Source organism: Pongo pygmaeus, chromosome 6 (genome assembly GCF_028885625.2).
Source record: "Pongo pygmaeus isolate AG05252 chromosome 6, NHGRI_mPonPyg2-v2.0_pri, whole genome shotgun sequence".
Lineage (NCBI taxonomy): Eukaryota > Metazoa > Chordata > Mammalia > Primates > Hominidae > Pongo > Pongo pygmaeus.
Genome location: NC_072379.2, coordinates 14,568,401 through 14,587,136, shown reverse-complemented (window position 1 = coordinate 14,587,136; position 18,736 = coordinate 14,568,401). Strand labels below are relative to the sequence as shown.

The window sequence follows — 18,736 nt, the reverse complement described above, 5'->3', positions numbered from 1 at the left end:
ACAGGGATGTGTGGGAAATGATGGCCCCATTTTCTCACCATTGCCGCCACCACTGCTGACTCCTTCCCAAGTCCCCACCACAGGCCAGGCTCTACGGCAGGCAGGTGTGGCTGAGCTGGGCCGGCTGGGCTGGTGCCCTGCCTCTGGTGGTGTTAACAGGCAGCCTCTTGCAATGGAGGAGCCTGGATGCCAATCTTGACCCTTACGAGCTACGTAATCCTGAGCAAATATTTGAGTTTGCTAAGCCTCAATTTCTCATTTGTATATGGGTACGGGATTCCTTGTAGCACTGTGATGAGGGTGAAAAAATGATCACTGTAAAATCCCTGGCCCAGAGCCCAGGAGGCTCACAGCAGGTCCTCGGTCAGTTTCTGTGCCTCCCTGAAGTTCTATGTTACTCATTCATTCACTCACCATCCCTGGGCTTAGCCAGGGTGCCTAGCCCTGTGCTTAGTGCTCATATGAAACAGTGCTATATGCTCACGTGAAACAGTACTAAGTGCTCACGTCAAACAGTACTAAGTGCTCATGTGAAACAGTGCTAAGTGCTCACGTGAAATAGTACTAAGTGCTCACGTGAAATGAAACGGTGCTAAGTGCTCACGTGAAACAGTGCAAAGTGCTCACGTGAAACAGTGCTAAGTGCTCACATGAAAGTGCTAAGTGCTCATGTGAAACATTCTGAGTCCTCCAGGTGTTTCCAGGCCAAGAGAATAGGAACAGATGGGCGAAAGGGGGATGGCCTTCTCTAAAGAGTCCCAGATCAGGGCCCCTTGCCCCTTGTGTGGCCTGCCGGTGGCACTTGGATTTCACCCACAGAGCTACCCAGGAACCATGGCAGTTTATAAGCGGGTCCCAGGGGTCTCAAGGGGGCAGCCTAGAGAGAGGTGAGAGGGTGATGGCGCCACTCCCCAGAGGAGCAAGGTGGCCTTGTGAAATGGGTATGGGGTCCAGGACAGACAATCACAAATGGAACACTTAGTAGCCCTATGCCCTTGGGTATGTCATTCCTCTCTGAGACTCAGTTTCCCCACCTGGGAAATAAGGATAACGTAGCATTCTTGGATTGCTGAGAAGATACAATAAGGACAAGTGTGAGGTGTGATCGATCAGATTCGGGTGCCCAATACGTGTTGTTGATTTTCTTTTTTCTTTTTTCCTTTATTTTTTTTCCTTTTTTTTTTTTTTCAGGCCAGGCACCATGGCTCATGCCTGTAATCCCAACACTTTGGGAGGCCGAGGTGGATGGATCACCTGAGGTCAGGAGTTCGAGACCAGCCTGGCCAACATGGTGAAACCCCGTCTCTACTAAAAATACAAAAATTACCCGGGAGTGATGGTGGGCGCCTGTAATCCCAGCTACTTGGAAGGCTGAGGCAGGAGAATTGCTTGAACCCGGGAGGCGGAGGTTGCAGTGAGTCAAGATCACACCACACTACATTCCAGCCTGGGCGACAAGAGCAAAACTCCATCTCAAAAAAAAAAAACTATTTTTTTTTTCTTTATTAGAGACGAGGTCTCACTATGTTGCCCAGGCTGATGGGGCAAGATGGGGGTGGGGGTGAGTCACTACGCCTGGCAGAACTGTTGATTTTAACAGTAGGATTATCTGCCTGCATTACAGAAAAGCAAGCTGAGGCTCAGAGGGGAGCCCCAAGTCACATACACCCAGGAGAGAGGCAGACGCTGCATTTGAGCTGCCACTGAGTACAAGGCAGAGACTTCCACACCTGGGAAGCCTTAGAAATGGTCTCCCCTGGCCGGGCACGATGGAGCACGCCTGTAATCCCAGCACTTTGGGAGGCAGAAGCGGGAGCACCCCTTGGGCCCAGGAGTTCAAGACCAGCCTGGGTAACATAGTGAGACCCTGTCTCTACAAAAACATTTTAAAATTAGCCGGGAGTGGTGGTGCCCACCTGTAATCCCAGCTACTCTGGTGGCTGAGGCGGGAAGGTCGCTTGAGCCCGGGAGAGGGAGGCTGCAGTGAGCTACGGTCGTTCCACTGGACTCCAGCCTGGGGGACAGAGAGAGACCCTGTCTCTAAAAAGAAATAACGATTAAAAATAAAAAGTCTTCCAGCTGGGCGCGGTGGCTCACGCCTCTAATCCCAGCACTTTGGGAGGCCGAGGCAGGTGAATCACCTGAGGTCAGGAGTTCGACACCAGCCTGGCCAAAATGGTGAAACCCCGTCTCTACTAAAAATACAAAAAATTAGAGGGGCGTGGTGGCAATCGCCTGTAATCCCAGCTACTCGGGAGGCTGAGGCAGGATAATCGCTGGAACCCGGGAAGCGGAGGTTGCAGTGAGCCGATATCGCGCCACTGCACTCCAGCCTGGGCGACTAGAGCAAAACTCCGTCTCAAAAAAAAAAAAGTCTCCTTCCTAGAGTAAAATGAGGCGACCCAGTCTGAGAGTGTGGGTACGGGGACTTCCCGCAGCCTCCCCCAGGCAGCAAGGGAAGGGAAGAAAGTAAGCGGAGGGCGAGCGCGCAGACTACCCATGAGGCCCGGCCCCACCCCGCGCTCCGCGAGGCCGGGAGACGCGGCGCCTTTAAAGCCCAGCAGGGGGCGTGTCCCTGGGCGTGTCCGCCCGGAGCCCCGCCCCGGGGGCTGGTAGCCTCGGCCCCGGGAGGCTGCGCCGGCTCTGGCTCAGCGGCGGCTCGGGTGGCAGCAGCGGTGGCGGCTAGGCGGGCTCGGCGGCTCCTGTCCCTCGGGCGGCTGCCCGCTCGCTGCCCAGGGCGCCCGGACACACGTGGGCGGCTCGGCGATGGCCGGCGCCCCGCGACGTGGCGGGCAGGCACCGGGGCGCGGGACCGCTCGGCCCGAGTGAGCCGGGGCCGCGCTCCCGCCTTTGGCCCGGGATGGCAGTGGCGCCTCTGCGGGGGGCGCTGCTGCTGTGGCAGCTGCTGGCGGCGGGCGGCGCGGCACTGGAGATCGGCCGCTTCGACCCGGAGCGCGGGCGCGGGGCTGCGCCGTGCCAGGCGGTGGAGATCCCCATGTGCCGCGGCATCGGCTACAACCTGACCCGCATGCCCAACCTGCTGGGCCACACGTCACAGGGCGAGGCGGCCGCCGAGCTGGCGGAGTTCGCGCCGCTGGTGCAGTACGGCTGCCACAGCCACCTGCGCTTCTTCCTGTGCTCGCTCTACGCGCCCATGTGCACCGACCAGGTCTCGACGCCCATTCCCGCCTGCCGGCCCATGTGCGAGCAGGCGCGCCTGCGCTGCGCGCCCATCATGGAGCAGTTCAACTTCGGCTGGCCGGACTCGCTCGACTGCGCCCGGCTGCCCACGCGCAACGACCCGCACGCGCTGTGCATGGAGGCGCCCGAGAACGCCACGGCCGGCCCCGTGGAGCCCCACAAGGGCCTGGGCATGCTGCCCGTGGCGCCGCGGCCCGCGCGCCCTCCCGGGGACCTGGGCCAGGGCGCGGGCGGCAGTGGCACCTGCGAGAACCCCGAGAAGTTCCAGTACGTGGAGAAGAGCCGCTCGTGCGCACCGCGCTGCGGGCCCGGCGTCGAGGTGTTCTGGTCCCGGCGCGACAAGGACTTCGCGCTGGTCTGGATGGCCGTGTGGTCGGCGCTGTGCTTCTTCTCCACCGCCTTCACCGTGCTCACCTTCTTGCTGGAGCCCCACCGCTTCCAGTACCCCGAGCGCCCCATCATCTTCCTCTCCATGTGCTACAACGTCTACTCGCTGGCCTTCCTAATCCGTGCGGTGGCCGGAGCGCAGAGCGTGGCCTGTGACCAGGAGGCGGGCGCGCTCTACGTGATCCAGGAGGGCCTGGAGAACACGGGCTGCACGCTGGTCTTCCTACTGCTCTACTACTTCGGCATGGCCAGCTCGCTCTGGTGGGTGGTCCTGACGCTCACGTGGTTCCTGGCGGCCGGGAAGAAATGGGGCCACGAGGCCATCGAGGCCCACGGCAGCTATTTCCACATGGCTGCCTGGGGCCTGCCCGCGCTCAAGACCATCGTCATCTTGACCCTGCGCAAGGTGGCGGGTGATGAGCTGACAGGGCTCTGCTATGTGGCCAGCACGGACGCAGCGGCGCTCACGGGCTTCGTGCTGGTGCCCCTCTCCGGCTACCTGGTGCTGGGCAGTAGTTTCCTCCTGACCGGCTTCGTGGCCCTCTTCCACATCCGCAAGATCATGAAGACGGGCGGTACCAACACAGAGAAGCTGGAGAAGCTCATGGTCAAGATCGGAGTCTTCTCCATCCTCTACACGGTGCCCGCCACCTGCGTCATCGTTTGCTATGTCTACGAACGCCTCAACATGGACTTCTGGCGCCTTCGGGCCACAGAGCAGCCATGCGCAGCGGCCGCTGGGCCCGGAGGCCGGAGGGACTGCTCGCTGCCAGGGGGCTCGGTGCCCACCGTGGCGGTCTTCATGCTCAAAATTTTCATGTCACTGGTGGTGGGGATCACCAGCGGTGTCTGGGTGTGGAGCTCCAAGACTTTCCAGACCTGGCAGAGCCTGTGCCACCGCAAGATAGCAGCTGGCCGGGCCCGGGCCAAGGCCTGCCGCGCCCCTGGGAGCTACGGACGTGGCATGCACTGCCACTATAAGGCTCCCACCGTGGTCTTGCACATGACTAAGACGGACCCCTCTCTGGAGAACCCCACACACCTCTAGCCACACAGGCCTGGCGCGGGGTGGCTGCTGCCCTCTCCTTGCCCTCCACACCCTGCCCCCTGCACCCCCTAGAGACAGCTGACTAGCAGCTGCCCAGCTGTCAAGGTCAGGCAAGTGAGCACCGGGGGCTGAGGATCAGGGCGGGGACCCCGTGAGGCTCATTAGGGGAGATGGGGTCTCCCCTAATGCGGGGGCTGGACCATGCTGAGTCCCCACAGGGTCCTAGTGGAGGATGTGGAGAGGAGGGGGCAGAGGGGTCCAGCCGGAGTTTATTTAATGATGTAATTTATTGTTGCGTTCCTCTGGAAGCTGTGACTGGAATAAACCCCGCGTGGCACTGCTGAGTCCTCTCTGGCTGGGAAGGGGGGAAGGTAGGAGGGTGAGGGCCCTGCAGGAGTCTTTCTTGTAAGCAGAGCTGGCGGTGGGTGCTGGCACCCCCCAATCAGGAGGAAGTCCCCCCCGGAACAGCTGTGCATTGCAGGAGTCCCAGACACCATGTGTGCGTGTTTTCCCCTCCCGCCTGTCTCTGTGCTTCCAAATGGAGACAGGGACGCCTGCGGGATGTTCAGGGAATTCCCCAGGGTGACACTGCCACCTCCAGCCCCAGGGAGTCCAGTTTGAGGCTATGAATGAGTTTTCCTTCTCTGGGACCTTGCTCTCCTCATTGGCGTGGAAAGTAAAGGTGTCAGCCTGTGTCAATGTTGTCACGAGGGCCCCCTCCCTGAGGCCTTGGAAAATTGCTGGTGTGTCTGCCTGGCTCCTCGGGGCCCCCACCAGGGCAGCCCCAGCCTGCTCCCTGGTGTCTCCAGGTGGGGTGAAGATGAGGTTATTCTGGTCTGTGGGCCTCTGGGTAGCAGACATGCACGTGGAGCTGGGAAGCCCTTGAGTAGAGTGGGAATTGGGCCCCAGCTCCTAAGCTTGTCAGATTTGAGTTGCTAATGGCAGTGGTCGGAATGAGGCAGCTCAGGTGGCTGTGCAGAGCTCCACACTGGGGCAGGTATGGGGAAGGGTCCCATGTCCATCTGTGTGCTGCGGTAGCTCAGGGCTGCTAGGGCCTGCCCTGTTTCTGCGGACTGGGTAGCTGGGCACGTGTGGCCATCTGGAGACCCCTATTGGCTTGGGGTCAGACCCCAGGGCCCCATCTTGGCTGCTGTGACTACAGCCGAGTATTAGTTACTACTGTCCCTGGGTGCCTACTACACATGGCCGGCATTTGGTGTCAGTGCCAGGAGATCCCAGCGGTCCAGCTCGGCTGCCAGCCTCACTTTAGAGCCACGGGGAGGCTCCAGGAGCGGAGACGCTCAGGTGCTGAGGATGAATGGTGAGGCGGAGCCCCAAACCTAGGGCCTCTCGGGCTGGAGCCCTGTGCCCTACCCCAACCACCAATCCCACAGGGACAAGAAAAACCCAGGGAGAATCAAACAGGTTGGGTCATGCTCCCAGGAGACAAGACCATGGCGGGCTGAGGGGGTTAAGGGGTATTCCTCACCACAAAGCACAGTGGTGCCCCAGGGAAGCTTATAGCCCTCGCACCTGTTCTTAGGCCGTTTATTGCACGGGGAACGCCCTCTCCATCTAAATCCTTCCCTTTGCGCAGAGCACACATTAAGTCCCCATGTGCCTCTGACCAACAAAGCCAAGTGACCCTACCTCCTTGTAATGCTGCACATGAGGGTTTTTTTTTGTTTGTTTTTTGTTTTTTGTTTTTGAGGCAGAGTCTTGCTCTGTTGCCCAGACTGGAGTGCAGTGGCACGATCTCAGCTCACTGCAATCTCTGCCTCCTGGGTTCAAGCAATTCTCCTGCCTCAGCTGCCCAGGTGGCATCTGCCACCATGCCTGGCTCATTTTTGCATTTTTTTGTAGAGACGGTGTTTCACCATGTTACCCAGGCTGGTCTCGAACTCCTGGCCTCAAGTGATCCACCCACCTTGGCTTCCCAAAGTGCTGGGATTATAGACGTGAGCCACTGCACCTGGCCATGCGAGGGTCTTTGAGTGGGAAACAGAATGAGCTCCTTAGAGGCAGTTAAGTGCCCACACTGGGCGTGGGAGGGGCAGAGGCTTCAGGGAGTTGGGCTCACAGGCAGTGGAAGGGAAGATGGGAAGGGCCTATACCAGGGCGGGGGCAGCTGGAGCGAATGGAGAGGATTCCAGAGACTTGGGAAGAGCAAGGCAGGAGGGGTGTGGGAAAGGCAGGGGGAGGATGAGCATCCAAGGGCACCCACCTGCCCCTTCTTCCTTGCTGTCAGTGACCATGTCCTGCTCAGCAGACACCAGCCTGGTGCTGGTTTTCAGGGCAGCCGGGATGGGAGCGCAGAGACGGGCAGTGTAGGATCAGGACAGGCCCCAGGGGGCTGTGCTTTGAGGCCAGGACCTGGGAGGGAGGGCAGGGCCCTGCCAGCTTTCTCAGACCTGGAAGATGCTATGGAAATAAGTCCTAGGCCCTAGAGGAAAGGGAAAAAGGAAACACAGCCCTCTCATGTGATCTGCTCGCCCCACGTTTCGGACGGGAAGTGTTTAGATGGGTTGGCCGCTGCAGCACATAGCCACGCAGTTTGAGGCCAAGCTGGGAATTGAACCCAAGTCTGCCTCCAGAGCTTTTGTGCGTTCCACACCAGGGATCCGATTAGGTCCTGGTGGGGAAAGGCAGGGTGTATGCCTTGGCAAGGTTATGTCCCCAGAAGCTGGGCAAAGCGGGTGGGGAGGAGACCAACACCCCTACCACTGCCAGACCTCTCCCCACGCCCATTAAAGAACTCTCCGGGGCTAAAAATACCTTGGAAACCCACACATGCTGGCATGTGCATCGCGTGCCCAGGCCCGGGCCTTCCCCTTAGTGGTCCTGGTGCCCGGCATTTGGGTCTTCAGAGTGTAGCATCACACGCCCGCAAGCCTCTTGGGAGACTGAGCCTGTTCCTGTGGGTCTGCTTTTGTGTGTGGTGAGCCCGAGATCCTCCTGCTCCCAGGAAGTCACCTGCTCAAGGAAGCAGCTCGTCAACACAGCAGTCCCAGGTGTTGAAAAGCCAGGAGGCCCAGGGCTGGGGTTAGGAGAGCGCGGTTAACGGAGGTGAGTTCCTCAGTGTCCTCTAGAGACGCCCTGGCCCCTGGCCAGCAGGAAGAGATGCCCCCTCTGAGTGACTGTTGAAATCCAGATGCCACCTTGTCAACCAAGTCTACTGACCACGTCCCCTCCCCAGAGAAAATTTGAGAAGAGCGTGCAGGACAAGGACAGGCCTCAGTTGACTCCCAGGTCATGACTCAGGCCCCTGTCCTCAGAGGTGGAGTTCCCATGCCCCCATTTGCAGTCATCAAAGTGAAGTGGCTGCCCCACAAGGTCACAGCCTGGTAAGTGAGGCAGTGGCTAAGAGTGTGCTGAGACCAGGACACGACCAGAAGTGACCACCCCAAGGCAGTATCCTAGTGTGTGCCTGGGAAAATTACTGGAGGAGCAGGACTTCACAGAGGAAGGCTGGGAGCCTTGAGTGTCACTGTCGCCATGCAGAAAATGTCCAGAGGGAACACGGTTCTCTTCTCCAGAGCTGGAGGCTGGAGCAGATGAGCAGGAAAAGTCAACTTGCTGTTGGGGCAAGCCCACTTCCTCCAGGCGGGATGAAAATTCCCTAAGTGCTCTGTGTAGGCCATGGCTCACCCGTGCTTATCAAGGCCACAAAGCTGCTCAGCAGCAGAACCTGCGCCCAAGGTTCAGGCCTCAAAGGCTCTTCCCATTACCAGCTTCAGCTTGTTCAGCTGGTCAGGAATTGGCAGTTTAATTTCTAAGTAATTGGGCCCACAGCAGTGGCTCAGCAAAATCTCTGTATTCCATTGGTGGGTGGCTGCCTAGCAGCACCCTACGCACATCAGCCAGTCGGACTTTAAAAGATAAATGAAGGCATAAATAAAGATTAGACATGTGGTAGAACCGTCAAAGCCGAGTGCATGGGAATTCATTATACTTTGTGTGTTTGAAATTTTCCTTGAGGCTGGGCGTGGCGGCTCACATCTGTAATCCCAGCACTTTGGGAGGCCAAGGCGGGTGGATCATCTGAGGTCAGGAGTTCAAGACCAGCCCGGACAACACAGTGAAAACCTGGCTCTACTACAAATACAAAAACTTAGCCAGGCGTGGTGGCGTGTCGCTATAACCCCAATTACTTGGGAGGCTGAGGCAGGAGAATTGCTTGAACCCAGGAGATGGAGGTTGCAGCGAGCTGAGACCATGCCACTGCATTCCAGCCTGGGTGACGGAGTGAGCCCCCCACAAATTTTTTTTTCCCTGAGGAAGGTTTTAAAATGGCAGAAGTACTTAAAGTATATTTAAAAAAAAAAAAAAAATGGCAGAAGTTTCCCCGTAGTGAAGGCTTAAAAACCTATTTTCACCGTAATTCCTACTTTCAAATGAAGTTTTTCGGAGTTTTAGACGGAGACAGGGCCAGGAGAGGCTTGGAGGGAGTACTTCTTTCTGTGGTTAAGAACACTGAGAGGCCCTCTGACTCTGGAGGCCAAGCCTTCAGAGTACCTGGCTCCAAGGGTCACTGGGAAAGCAGCACTCGGGACAGCACTACCCACCCCCACCCACCAAGAAAGAGCACAAAGAAACAGCCACCAGAGTGGTTTCTTCTTTATAAACACAAGTACATGAGGTTTATTTGAAATTCCAATTTATTACAAGTTCACCCTTTAATGGGGCCCTTCCTCCTTGAAGACAATAAAAAAAAACAACAACAAACAATTCGGGTGTCACTGAAGTGGGAACACAGGATTCTCACTATGAACAAGAACAGACTGGATGTAGGAGGCAGGGGAAGCTGGCGGTGGTGGGGTTATGAAGCTGTGATGTCAGTGCCAACTCCATGCCTATAGAAGGGACGGTAAACTACCCAGCAGCCCTGGAGCAATCCTCGTCGTCCTTGGGCGGGAGGATGGGGGAAGCAGGGGCCACACTCCGCAGTTTAATATTGAGAGGCTTGATTCTCATGTTCTAGGAGCTGCAGTCCCCTTGGTGGACTTTAATTTAAACAGGTGCAGAAGAGCTTGGGTGCTCAAAATTTCCAAATTCAAAGGTGATAAAAAAGAAAAACCCTGTTTTTTACTTTTATCAAAATCCATCATAAAAGGGAAAGACTACAAAGTTTTGCCTAAATATAACAACTAGAGCTAGATTTGCTGTGGGAAGGGGCTCTCAGAGCTTCTCTGCCGCTCTCTCCTCCCACCCCCCACCGACACTGACCACTGGAATCTTCAGGTTCTTGAGGAGTTCCAAGTCTGAGGTCAGAACGGGCATGGGAGGCAGCGGACACAGCACCGCCCCACCCCCCCTCCAATGTTGCTGCTTGCCTCAATGAGCCTCCAACCCAACTGCTCTGCAGGAGAGTGGATGGGCTGAGGGAGAAGCCAGGGAAGTTAGAGCAAACACATTATCATAGAAACTGTACTGTACATGTGCCAAAGCGAGATGTCAGGAGTATCTTACAAGATGTTCTTTATACAATATCACTGCTGAAACAAGCAACTTTTAATAACTAGAAAAGTCAATTTTAAAAAAAATTAAACATTTAAATTCTTCCTGCTTTTCTTCTGCTCCCCTAAGAGCTTGACTGGTATGTGGGTGGGCTGGGCTCCAACACCCCTCTGGCCAGATCCATCAAAGTAAAGGTTATATGCATGATTATAAGCAGGACTCCAGTCTCTAAGTGAAGTGCCTTAGTTTTGTTTCTTTGTTTTTTGTGGTTTTTTTTTTTTTTTTTTTTTTTTTTTGGGTGGGGAAGCTGTCACAAAGAAGGTGAGAGAGATTCAGGAATGGCTCCAGGACACGTCCCTTTACTCTGCCAAGACCAACTCAAAAGACCACAACTGTTTCATGATGCTGGTGAATACAGAATTCTGTATGGCACTCACTGATACTGTCACCTGAGAGGAAGACGGGGGAAGAGACAGAGTACGGGCTTAAAGAAACAAGACTGTATATAAATACAGATTAAAGAAGAAAAATCGCCACCATCTCCCCTATTGGCCTGATTACCCCTGATCCTGCTATGTAACACAGCAATCCCTCCCCTGGAGACCAGAGGGGCTTCGCACTGTGGTGGAAACCAGAGCGAGCAGGCCCTTAGGAAAGAAGGCAGGAACAGGAACTGCGTTCACCAGAAAAGCTAGACCCTCAGACTCCTCCTGGAAACTCTCAGAAGGGAGGGTTATGGCCCTTTTTGTCCCTTAATATTTCTGGACAAAGACCACCAACCCAATATCAAGCCCCATAAAGAGCTTTTAGAAAAACAGCATAAGCTTGGGATGACAGGCATTTCTGGACTCCCTGCGATCTCTTCCGGGTTCTCGGTCTTCCTCGCTTGCCTCCCTCCCACCCTCCCTAGCTGTCCCCCCCACCTCAGCTCCCTTACCACAGCCCTGCCTCTCTACTTCTTCTGTCTTCGTCCCCTGGACTGTCCAACGGCCTCTGGCTCACTGTCCCCTTCATCTTCAGCAAGCCTATCAGGAAACTTCTTGCGCTTCCTGCGGACATATGGGTGGCCAGGAAGGTGTTTATGCAACAGAGCCACTAGACACTGTTCTGTCTTCACCATGCAGCTTAGCACATGGCTGCCACGGCAGTTGTAAACCTCAGCATTGGTAAACACTTGCTTCATGTCAGTAAGAAACTCCTGCACAGAGCGGTAGCTCCCACAGGAACATTTGTTCTGCACTGTCTGAAAGTCCATGGGGTGCGTGATCACATCATAGTAGTCCTCGGCCTCATCTCTGGTCACAGGCTCCCTGTGGAGAAGAACCAAATGGAGAATCTGCACAGCCTTGACGGCAGTGCCCCTGCTACTGAGACACGTCCTGAAAAGCAAGGGCTTGGCTGAGAGCCCCTCAGGGGCTCTGGAAGCTTTTAAAACCAGCCAGGCCACCCTCTTCCCTGCACCTAAGAACACAACGCTCACCTGAAGGGCCAGCTGAAGCGGTACTTCACGATCTTGTGGAGGATCTCTTCACACTTCTGCAGCTCCAGGCTTTGCCTCCGGGAGCTCCGCTTGGTCTGAAGCACCTGGCAGGAAAGAAAGAACAATGTTATTATAGATTCAAGACAGGAGGAAGAGTGGACAGGGCAGAAAATAAGTGTATCTGCTCAAAAAAGGAAGAGAGTTCAACTATTTCCTTGGCGCAGAGGGGCTGAAACCTTCTGACATTCAAGTCAGGGAGCACCCTTGGCCCAGGTGGCAGGCATCTTCCCAGTAGTCCACTTGCCTCCCCCGGGGCCATGGCAATCAAAGCAGCAAAGAGCAGGCAGTGGGGGCCGCCTTTACCAGCAGTCCTGCTGGAGGTCGGCTGTAGGTGGCTACTGTCAACAGGACACTAGCTCTCAGAGAACAGGTGGACCTGGGGTTACAGTGACACCATGGAAGGGCATCAACAAGACACTACAGAAAGCCAAACAGGCTATCTGGGCCACCAGCAGCCAATTCCGTGGGCGTGGGGTGCCTCTGGGAAGAAAAGCAAAAGGTCCAATTCCCTTCCTGGGCTCTTCCACCGTAGACATGTGAGGGCTAAGTGGCTAAAGAGAAAAGGGGCAGGGCCTCCATTCCAGGTAGTCATAACAAAGCTGTGACTCACAGCAGAGGCCACAGAGCCCAAGGCTGTGGCAAACCGAGCATCTTCTAATGCCCTATGATCTCCCGAACGGCCTGCCTTAAGCCCCTAACTCTAATTTGATCTGTCAAAACAAGCACCTTTTCAAGAGTTTCTTTTTTATTCTTTAAACCTCAGGTGAGATCTAAAAAGTACTAAAATTACATTGGTTAAGGAGCAGAGGGGAGGGTAATGTCCCTCCCATAACAACTGTCGACTCAACAGTAAGTGAGGCTCCAACATTGCTGACATTCCCACAATGAAGACCCAGCCCCTCTGAGCCCACTGGAGACACATGGATACTATTTTTAAATCCTTAATAACTTGCAGGCTGCCCGCTAACTAGTTTGCAGGCTACAGCAGGGGAATGCCGGACATAGCTGTTCCTGGAGGCCCTGCTGCTTCTGTCTGCCTACAGGCTCACCCATCTGCCTCTCCAGCCTCCCAAGTTTGGGAAGAAGGAAGAGAGGGGAGGCTCCCCTCCCACCTGTTGCCTGATGAATTCCTAATTGCTGGGGTTGGGAATAAGAAACAGAAAGGTTAGAGAAGGGATGATAAATAATTCTCACCAGCTCATCCACCTCAGCATCATCCACAGGTGGTGCCTTGGGCTGAGACCTCCTGGTAGAGTGTGGCTTCTTACCCGGGCGCCGGCCTGACCTTGCTGCAGGGGGGATGACGCTGTGCTTGCCCCGGATGGTCTTTCGAGGTCTCACTGAAAGAAAAACTATGGATTCAGCACAGAACAACGGAAGTGAAGGGAGGAGCATCTTCGAAATGGGGGAAAGGGATGCAGGGAGAATCCTTTTCCTGGACAAGGAAAGCAGTGGCCTCCTTTGGTTTTAAGGTGCTCTTGCTATTTTATCTTGCCTTACCTAACAGGACACTAAAAGACAATGCCAGCAGATGAAGAACGGGTGCCTTTCATCCACTGCCAAAGCCCTTCAGAGGGCCAGGTCCTTCAGTACTTCTGTCCTGCCCCATCCTGCAGTTACTCCCAGCCATGAGGCCCCTGCAGGAATCAACTGTAAACTCTCACTCAGGAGAAGCCATTTGCTAATAGGTCAGCCTGGATTTCCCACAGCCCAAGCTCAGCCTGAGCGAGTGGATGTATTTACACATAAGATGGAACTGGATTGATTGTAAAACAAACCCTGTGTTGTAATTCCCAGAGTTATTCTACATTTACCATCAGAATCTTTTCGGAGAAAAGCTGGTACTTCCATGAAGGGCCACAAGGCTTCTCATTAAATACAATTTAGGGCTAGTCCCCTCCATAAGAGCCCTGCCCAGGATCCCCAATGAGAGAATAAAGAATATAGGCCAAGCGTGGTGGCTCACACCTGTAATCCCACCACTTTAGGAGGCTGAGGCGGGTGGATCACCTGAGGTCGGGAGTTCAAGACCAGCCTGACCAACATGGTGAACCCCTGTCTCTACTAAAAATACAAAATTAGCCGGGCGTGGTGGCACATGCTGGTAATCCCAGCTACTCAGGAGGCTGAGGCAGGAAAATCACTTGAACCCAGGAGGCGGAGGTTGCAGTGAGCCGAGATCACGCCACTGCACTCCAGCCTGCGCAACAAGGGTGTAACTCCATCTCACCAAAAAAAAAAAAAAAACAAAACAAAACAAAACAAAAAAAAACCAAAGACAAAAACACGCACGCACACGCGCACACACACACACACACAAAGGCACTGAGACTACTTGTGTCTCAGGTTTACAACAGGTGCTCAGCATCAAGCCAACCGGCATTCCTCAGTGAGCCCTGGGAAACAACGCCATGAGGATTAGCTCCAGGCTCTCCACCACCTTCCCTTGGGGAGTGGGGAGATGACATTGGACACAAATAGAGGCAGTGACACGAAGAATCGAGAAACACTACTTTCCATTCTATTTCTGGATCACGATAACCCTTTCTTGGCTACTTTAGGGTCTCTAGCTCAAGCCCAGGCTAGTAAGAAAGGGTAAGAAGCTGAAGCTTAGGTGCTAGAACCTTGAGCTGCACTGGGGAACCACATCTTTGGTGGTCTGAAAGATAGAGCTGACAAAAAGCTCTGAAGTACCAAATATTTCCCAGATCCTTTTGGCAAGTCGAGGTCGTAGAAACTTATAAAAACAACTCCTTGGAAAGAGAGCTACAACGTAGAAGTGGAAAGCAATCACTAGCTTAATCAGTATACTACCATATTCAGGATCTGCCCTCAGAGAGATCAGGCACAGTGGCTCACACTTGTAATCCCAGCACTTTGGGAGGCCAAGGCAGGAGGATCACTTGAACCCAAGAGTTCAAGACCAGCCTGGGAAACATGGCAAGACCCTGTCTCTACAAAAAAGCCGGGCATGGTGGCACGTGCCTGTAGTCCCAGCTACTCAGGAGGCTGAGGTAAGGAGGATTGCTTGAGCCTGAGAGATCGAGGATACGGTGAGCAGTGATCATACCAGTGTACCCTAGCCTGGGTGACAGAGAAAGATCCCCACCCCCCCCCCCCAAAAAAATCTGTTCCCAAACAAAGGTGTGCCCAAGTCACTGCCTCTGACCAACAGAAGAGGATATCCCTGAATGCAGGACTGCTGGGCCATTTGTTCACTTACCCTAGGATACCTGAAAAATCAGGCGTAGTGAACAAAAAGAGCCCATACGAATGTGAGAGCTTAAGGTGTCCCATATCACACCTCTGGAGTATGGGGGGGAAAGTGGGAGGATAGAAGACGGGCAAGCCCAAAGTCATTAGGTTTTGGCAGTCTCACTACAGTAAGAGACTGGTCATGCCAGGCATCCTCTCTCTCACTCCTTATACCAAGTATGACCATTCAGAGCTGCTATGATCTTGGGAACTGTACCACTGCTTCAAAAGCTCATTAGAATTTTGATCTGTGGTCTGTTTTCTACAAACCTGTAAAGAAAAGTGTATTGGCCGGGCATAGTGGTTCATGCCTGTAATTCCAGCACTTTGGGAGGCCAAGGCAGGCAGATCACTTGAGCTCAGGAGTTCGAGACCAGCCTGGCCAACATGGTGAAACTCCATGTCTACTAAAAATACAAAAATCAGCCAGGTGTGGTGGCGGGTGTCTGTATACTCGGGAGGCTAAGGCAGAGACTGAGGTAATCTGAGGTCATACCACTGCACTCCAGCCCAGGCGACAGTGAGACCATCTCAGGCAGAGACTGAGGTAATCTGAGGTCATACCACTGCACTCCGGCCCAGGCGACAGTGAGACCATCTCAAAAAAAAAAAAAAAAAAAAAAGTGTATTTTGGAAAGAGGGAGGCTGCTAAAAGAAAGGCTAGACTGGAGGACATTAGCCACAAACACCAAACTCTCCAACAGTCATGAAAAATGAACATGAGAGAATGAGAGTCAATGCGGTGAACACAAAAGATGATGCCTTTTTTCCTACTGGCATCTAGTGAAAACAGATCTGAACCTTCCTAACATCCTTCTACCTAAGCCTTCAAATAATCAGTCGTCTCTTTTCAAACCAGCAAAGCTATAACCCTGCACGCTGCAGGGAGGAGAAAATCACTGTAACCATACAGAAAAAGTCACTCTCTGAAAGCAGCGATAAAACAACAGCCAAAAGAACTGTCAGGAGATGGCAATGGGCCAAGATCTTCCTTCCCCATTGTCCCCATATGCCGAGGAGCTGAGAATCAGCAGCCTTGGCATAAATATACTTGGGACCATGAATTCTACTAAATCTTAGAGCAAGTGGGTTGATGTTACTGAGATCAAGCCACCTTCCCTCCCACCAGGCAGGACATTAAACGCCATCTTGGAAACCCATTTAAACCCATGGCGGCTAAGTTACGCCACAGTCACAACACGAGAGAAAAGGAAGAGAGCAAGCCGGCCACACTACCTACTGCCAAGCCAGCCTTTCCAAGCGTTCCAAGCTTAGAAGACTGTGAAATCAACTACAAAGGCAGACAAAATACTTACATCGCAAACCAGCCACCTCATAATCTTCTTCCTCCTCCTCCTCTTCTTCCTCCTCTTCCTCTTCATCACTCTCATCATCTTCACTGTCCTCAGAAGCAGACTCTTCAGTATAGTTCCTGTGGGTAGAAAAAAGAATGTAGGGAACACAGTTGTAGCCCAAAGTGGTCCTAAGAGGGCTCAAATCCCACAGGGATCAGGAAACTTCTCTTCACAGACTACATATGTATAACGTATGATAATACAGGGAGGGAACCGGAACGTAAGCCAGGAGAGGTTTTCACAAAAATGAAAAACCAAGTTTCAACAGCATGCCTCATGCCTCCTTCTGCCAGGCCACAGACAGTTTGGACAAGATACCAAAGGCAACAGAAATCAAGACCAGAATGCAATCCTACCCTTCCCCACACAAAGCAATACAAAACACTGTTTCTTTTGTCTCACAAAAAGAGCCAGATAATGTAATACATCAGGTACTAAAAGATGTCCCCACCTCTGAGGTAGACTGAAAGAATAAACAGAGCCCAGACAGGTGTGACTTCACCTTGATGGCCCCCTTCCAGGAGCTGAAACAGCTTGCAGATGACCATAACATCAAAGCAGTGGTAATCCCAGCTCGGAACAGCTGGTCCAAAGCCCCACCATTTCAGAGCAACATGTCTCATCTCTAAGTGCAGCTGGGATGGAGTGCAAAAGAACCTGCTAATACTGTTAAGGTGGGGTCAGGATCAAACTGCTCTACCCCTTAGAAGGAAGCCCAGGCCGGGCACCGTGGCTCACGCCTGTAATCCCGACACTTTGGGAGGCTGAGGCAGGTGGATCACCTAAGGTCGGGAGTTCGAGACTAGCCTGACCAACATGGAGAAACCCTATCTCTACTAAAAATACAAAATGAGCTGGGTGTGGTGGCGCATGCCTGTAGTCCTAGTTACTGGGGAGGCTGAGACAGCAGAATCGCCTGAACCTGGGAGACGGAAGTTGCAGCGAGCCGAGATCGCGCCATCGTACTCCAGCCTGGGCAACAAGAGCGAAACTCCGTCTCAAAAAAGAAGCCCAAGCCAGAGTACCTATAAGCTGCACATTTTACAAACCCAAATTTCAATGTGGAAAACAACAGTATTATCTTGGCAAATACAAGGTGTCTCCTCTTTACAAGGCCCTGTATTTGGCCTTATTGAAATTCAAATAAAAAACAAAGCACCACCTCTACTCTCAGCGTATTCATAATCTCATGGGAGACAGACATGTATAAAACCAGAGACAAGATCCATGCACCAAAATACTACTTCAGAGAATGGAGGTTCAGCTGGAACACAGAGGAGAAACCATGAAGCCTAAGGATGCAAGCACTTTTCAAAAGCGCAGTGAAATTTTAGCGAAGCCATGGGCCATTTACCCACTGGGAATTCTGGGCAGAGAATGTTCCCAGCTGGGAGAAAGGCACAAGAGGCAAGGATGAACAATAAACGGTCTGTAACAAGCACACAAATATGGGATCTAAAGCTAATAAAAACCCAAGCTGGTATTGTGTAAGAGTCTCAGAAGTGAGGCCAGGAATTGGGACTTTATTCTAGAGGCAATGGGAAGACTAGAAGTTTGTCATCAGGAATGTGAGCAGATCTTTGCCTTGTGCACAGCATTCTGGTATTGCAATAGTTGGGTGGATAAGAGGGGAGAAGACGTGATATAAGAGGAGTTGAGAAGCCACCACAGGAGCCCAGGTGACAGATGCAGAAGGGACAAATGACAGCAGAGACCATGGAGAATGGAGAGCAAGAAACTGGATCATAAAACATCTGGGCATTGGATTGATATCGTGGCAAATTAATGGGTTTGTAGGATGAGGGAGAGATGTTCATTTCCAAGTTGACACCCAAGTTCTACTCATGATAGGGAAGAAAACATTATGTATGGGTAAGGAAGGCAATGAGTGTGAGATTTTTAGCAGTGGGTGATAGCAGAAGTAATCATGAAGACACAGGAAGCGGGCAACAGGAGGCTAAAGGCAGAGAGAGAGATTTCACTACTTGAGAAGAAGGTATGATCAAGAAGACAGAGAATGTGGCTGGCAGTGAAAACTAGAAATGTCAACATTCAGCTAAAATTAGCTCAGAGTCCTTTGAGCTCCTATGAAGTACTGTAAATGATCAGGCTCTGTACCCAAAAGATGAACTTAAAGCTCCATAGACTCATTCTGTTTGAATAACTCAAGCTTAATTATAACAGCTATTCATATTTATTCATTCAATTATTTTTAAAAGAAAAGATTCTCACCTGCCACGGGAGTTGCGCCTGGCAGTAGCGGGCTGGCAAGCTGGGCACTGCCACTCACCATCTGGTACTTCATAGAGGGCTGGCCTCAGACAAAACAGGTGGAAGGCTTTATTACACTCATCACACAAGATCAATTTGTCATCTTCACCTGCAGAGAGATAAACGTGAATAGCATTGTTGGGAGCACAGCAGCAGTCAATGAGCTGTAAGGAAGAGGCAATCACCCTACAATTCAAGGCACACGAGGAGACATGTTCCATA

General features: G+C 53.0%; 2 protein-coding genes across 2 annotated transcripts in view; one reads left to right on the top strand and one right to left on the bottom strand.

Moving 5' to 3' along the window:
- Positions 1-2,639: 2,639 nt before the first annotated feature.
- On the top strand, positions 2,640-4,973 carry FZD9 (frizzled class receptor 9). The gene has a single exon (XM_054493806.1). The coding sequence runs from the start codon at positions 2,861-2,863 to the stop codon at positions 4,634-4,636; it is 1,776 nt and encodes a 591-aa protein (XP_054349781.1). The 5' UTR covers positions 2,640-2,860; the 3' UTR covers positions 4,637-4,973.
- A 4,273-nt stretch (positions 4,974-9,246) lies between these two features.
- BAZ1B (bromodomain adjacent to zinc finger domain 1B) overlaps positions 9,247-18,736 on the bottom strand; it is an 82,156-nt gene continuing 72,666 nt past the window's right edge. Inside the window, exons 15-20 of the mRNA XM_054493805.2 lie at positions 18,476-18,623; positions 16,205-16,320; positions 12,828-12,973; positions 11,574-11,677; positions 11,031-11,403; positions 9,247-10,542 (exon numbers count right to left, since the gene is read on the bottom strand). Of these exons, the coding sequence (XP_054349780.1) occupies positions 11,046-11,403; positions 11,574-11,677; positions 12,828-12,973; positions 16,205-16,320; positions 18,476-18,623 (872 nt within the window). The 3' untranslated portion in view covers positions 9,247-10,542; positions 11,031-11,045. The remainder of the gene's footprint in view (positions 10,543-11,030; positions 11,404-11,573; positions 11,678-12,827; positions 12,974-16,204; positions 16,321-18,475; positions 18,624-18,736) is intronic.

Coding starts and splice junctions, on each gene's coding strand:
- FZD9 (XM_054493806.1), top strand. CDS start 2,861: ATGGCAGTGGCGCCTCTGCGGGGGGCGCTGCTGCTGTGGCAGCTGCTG.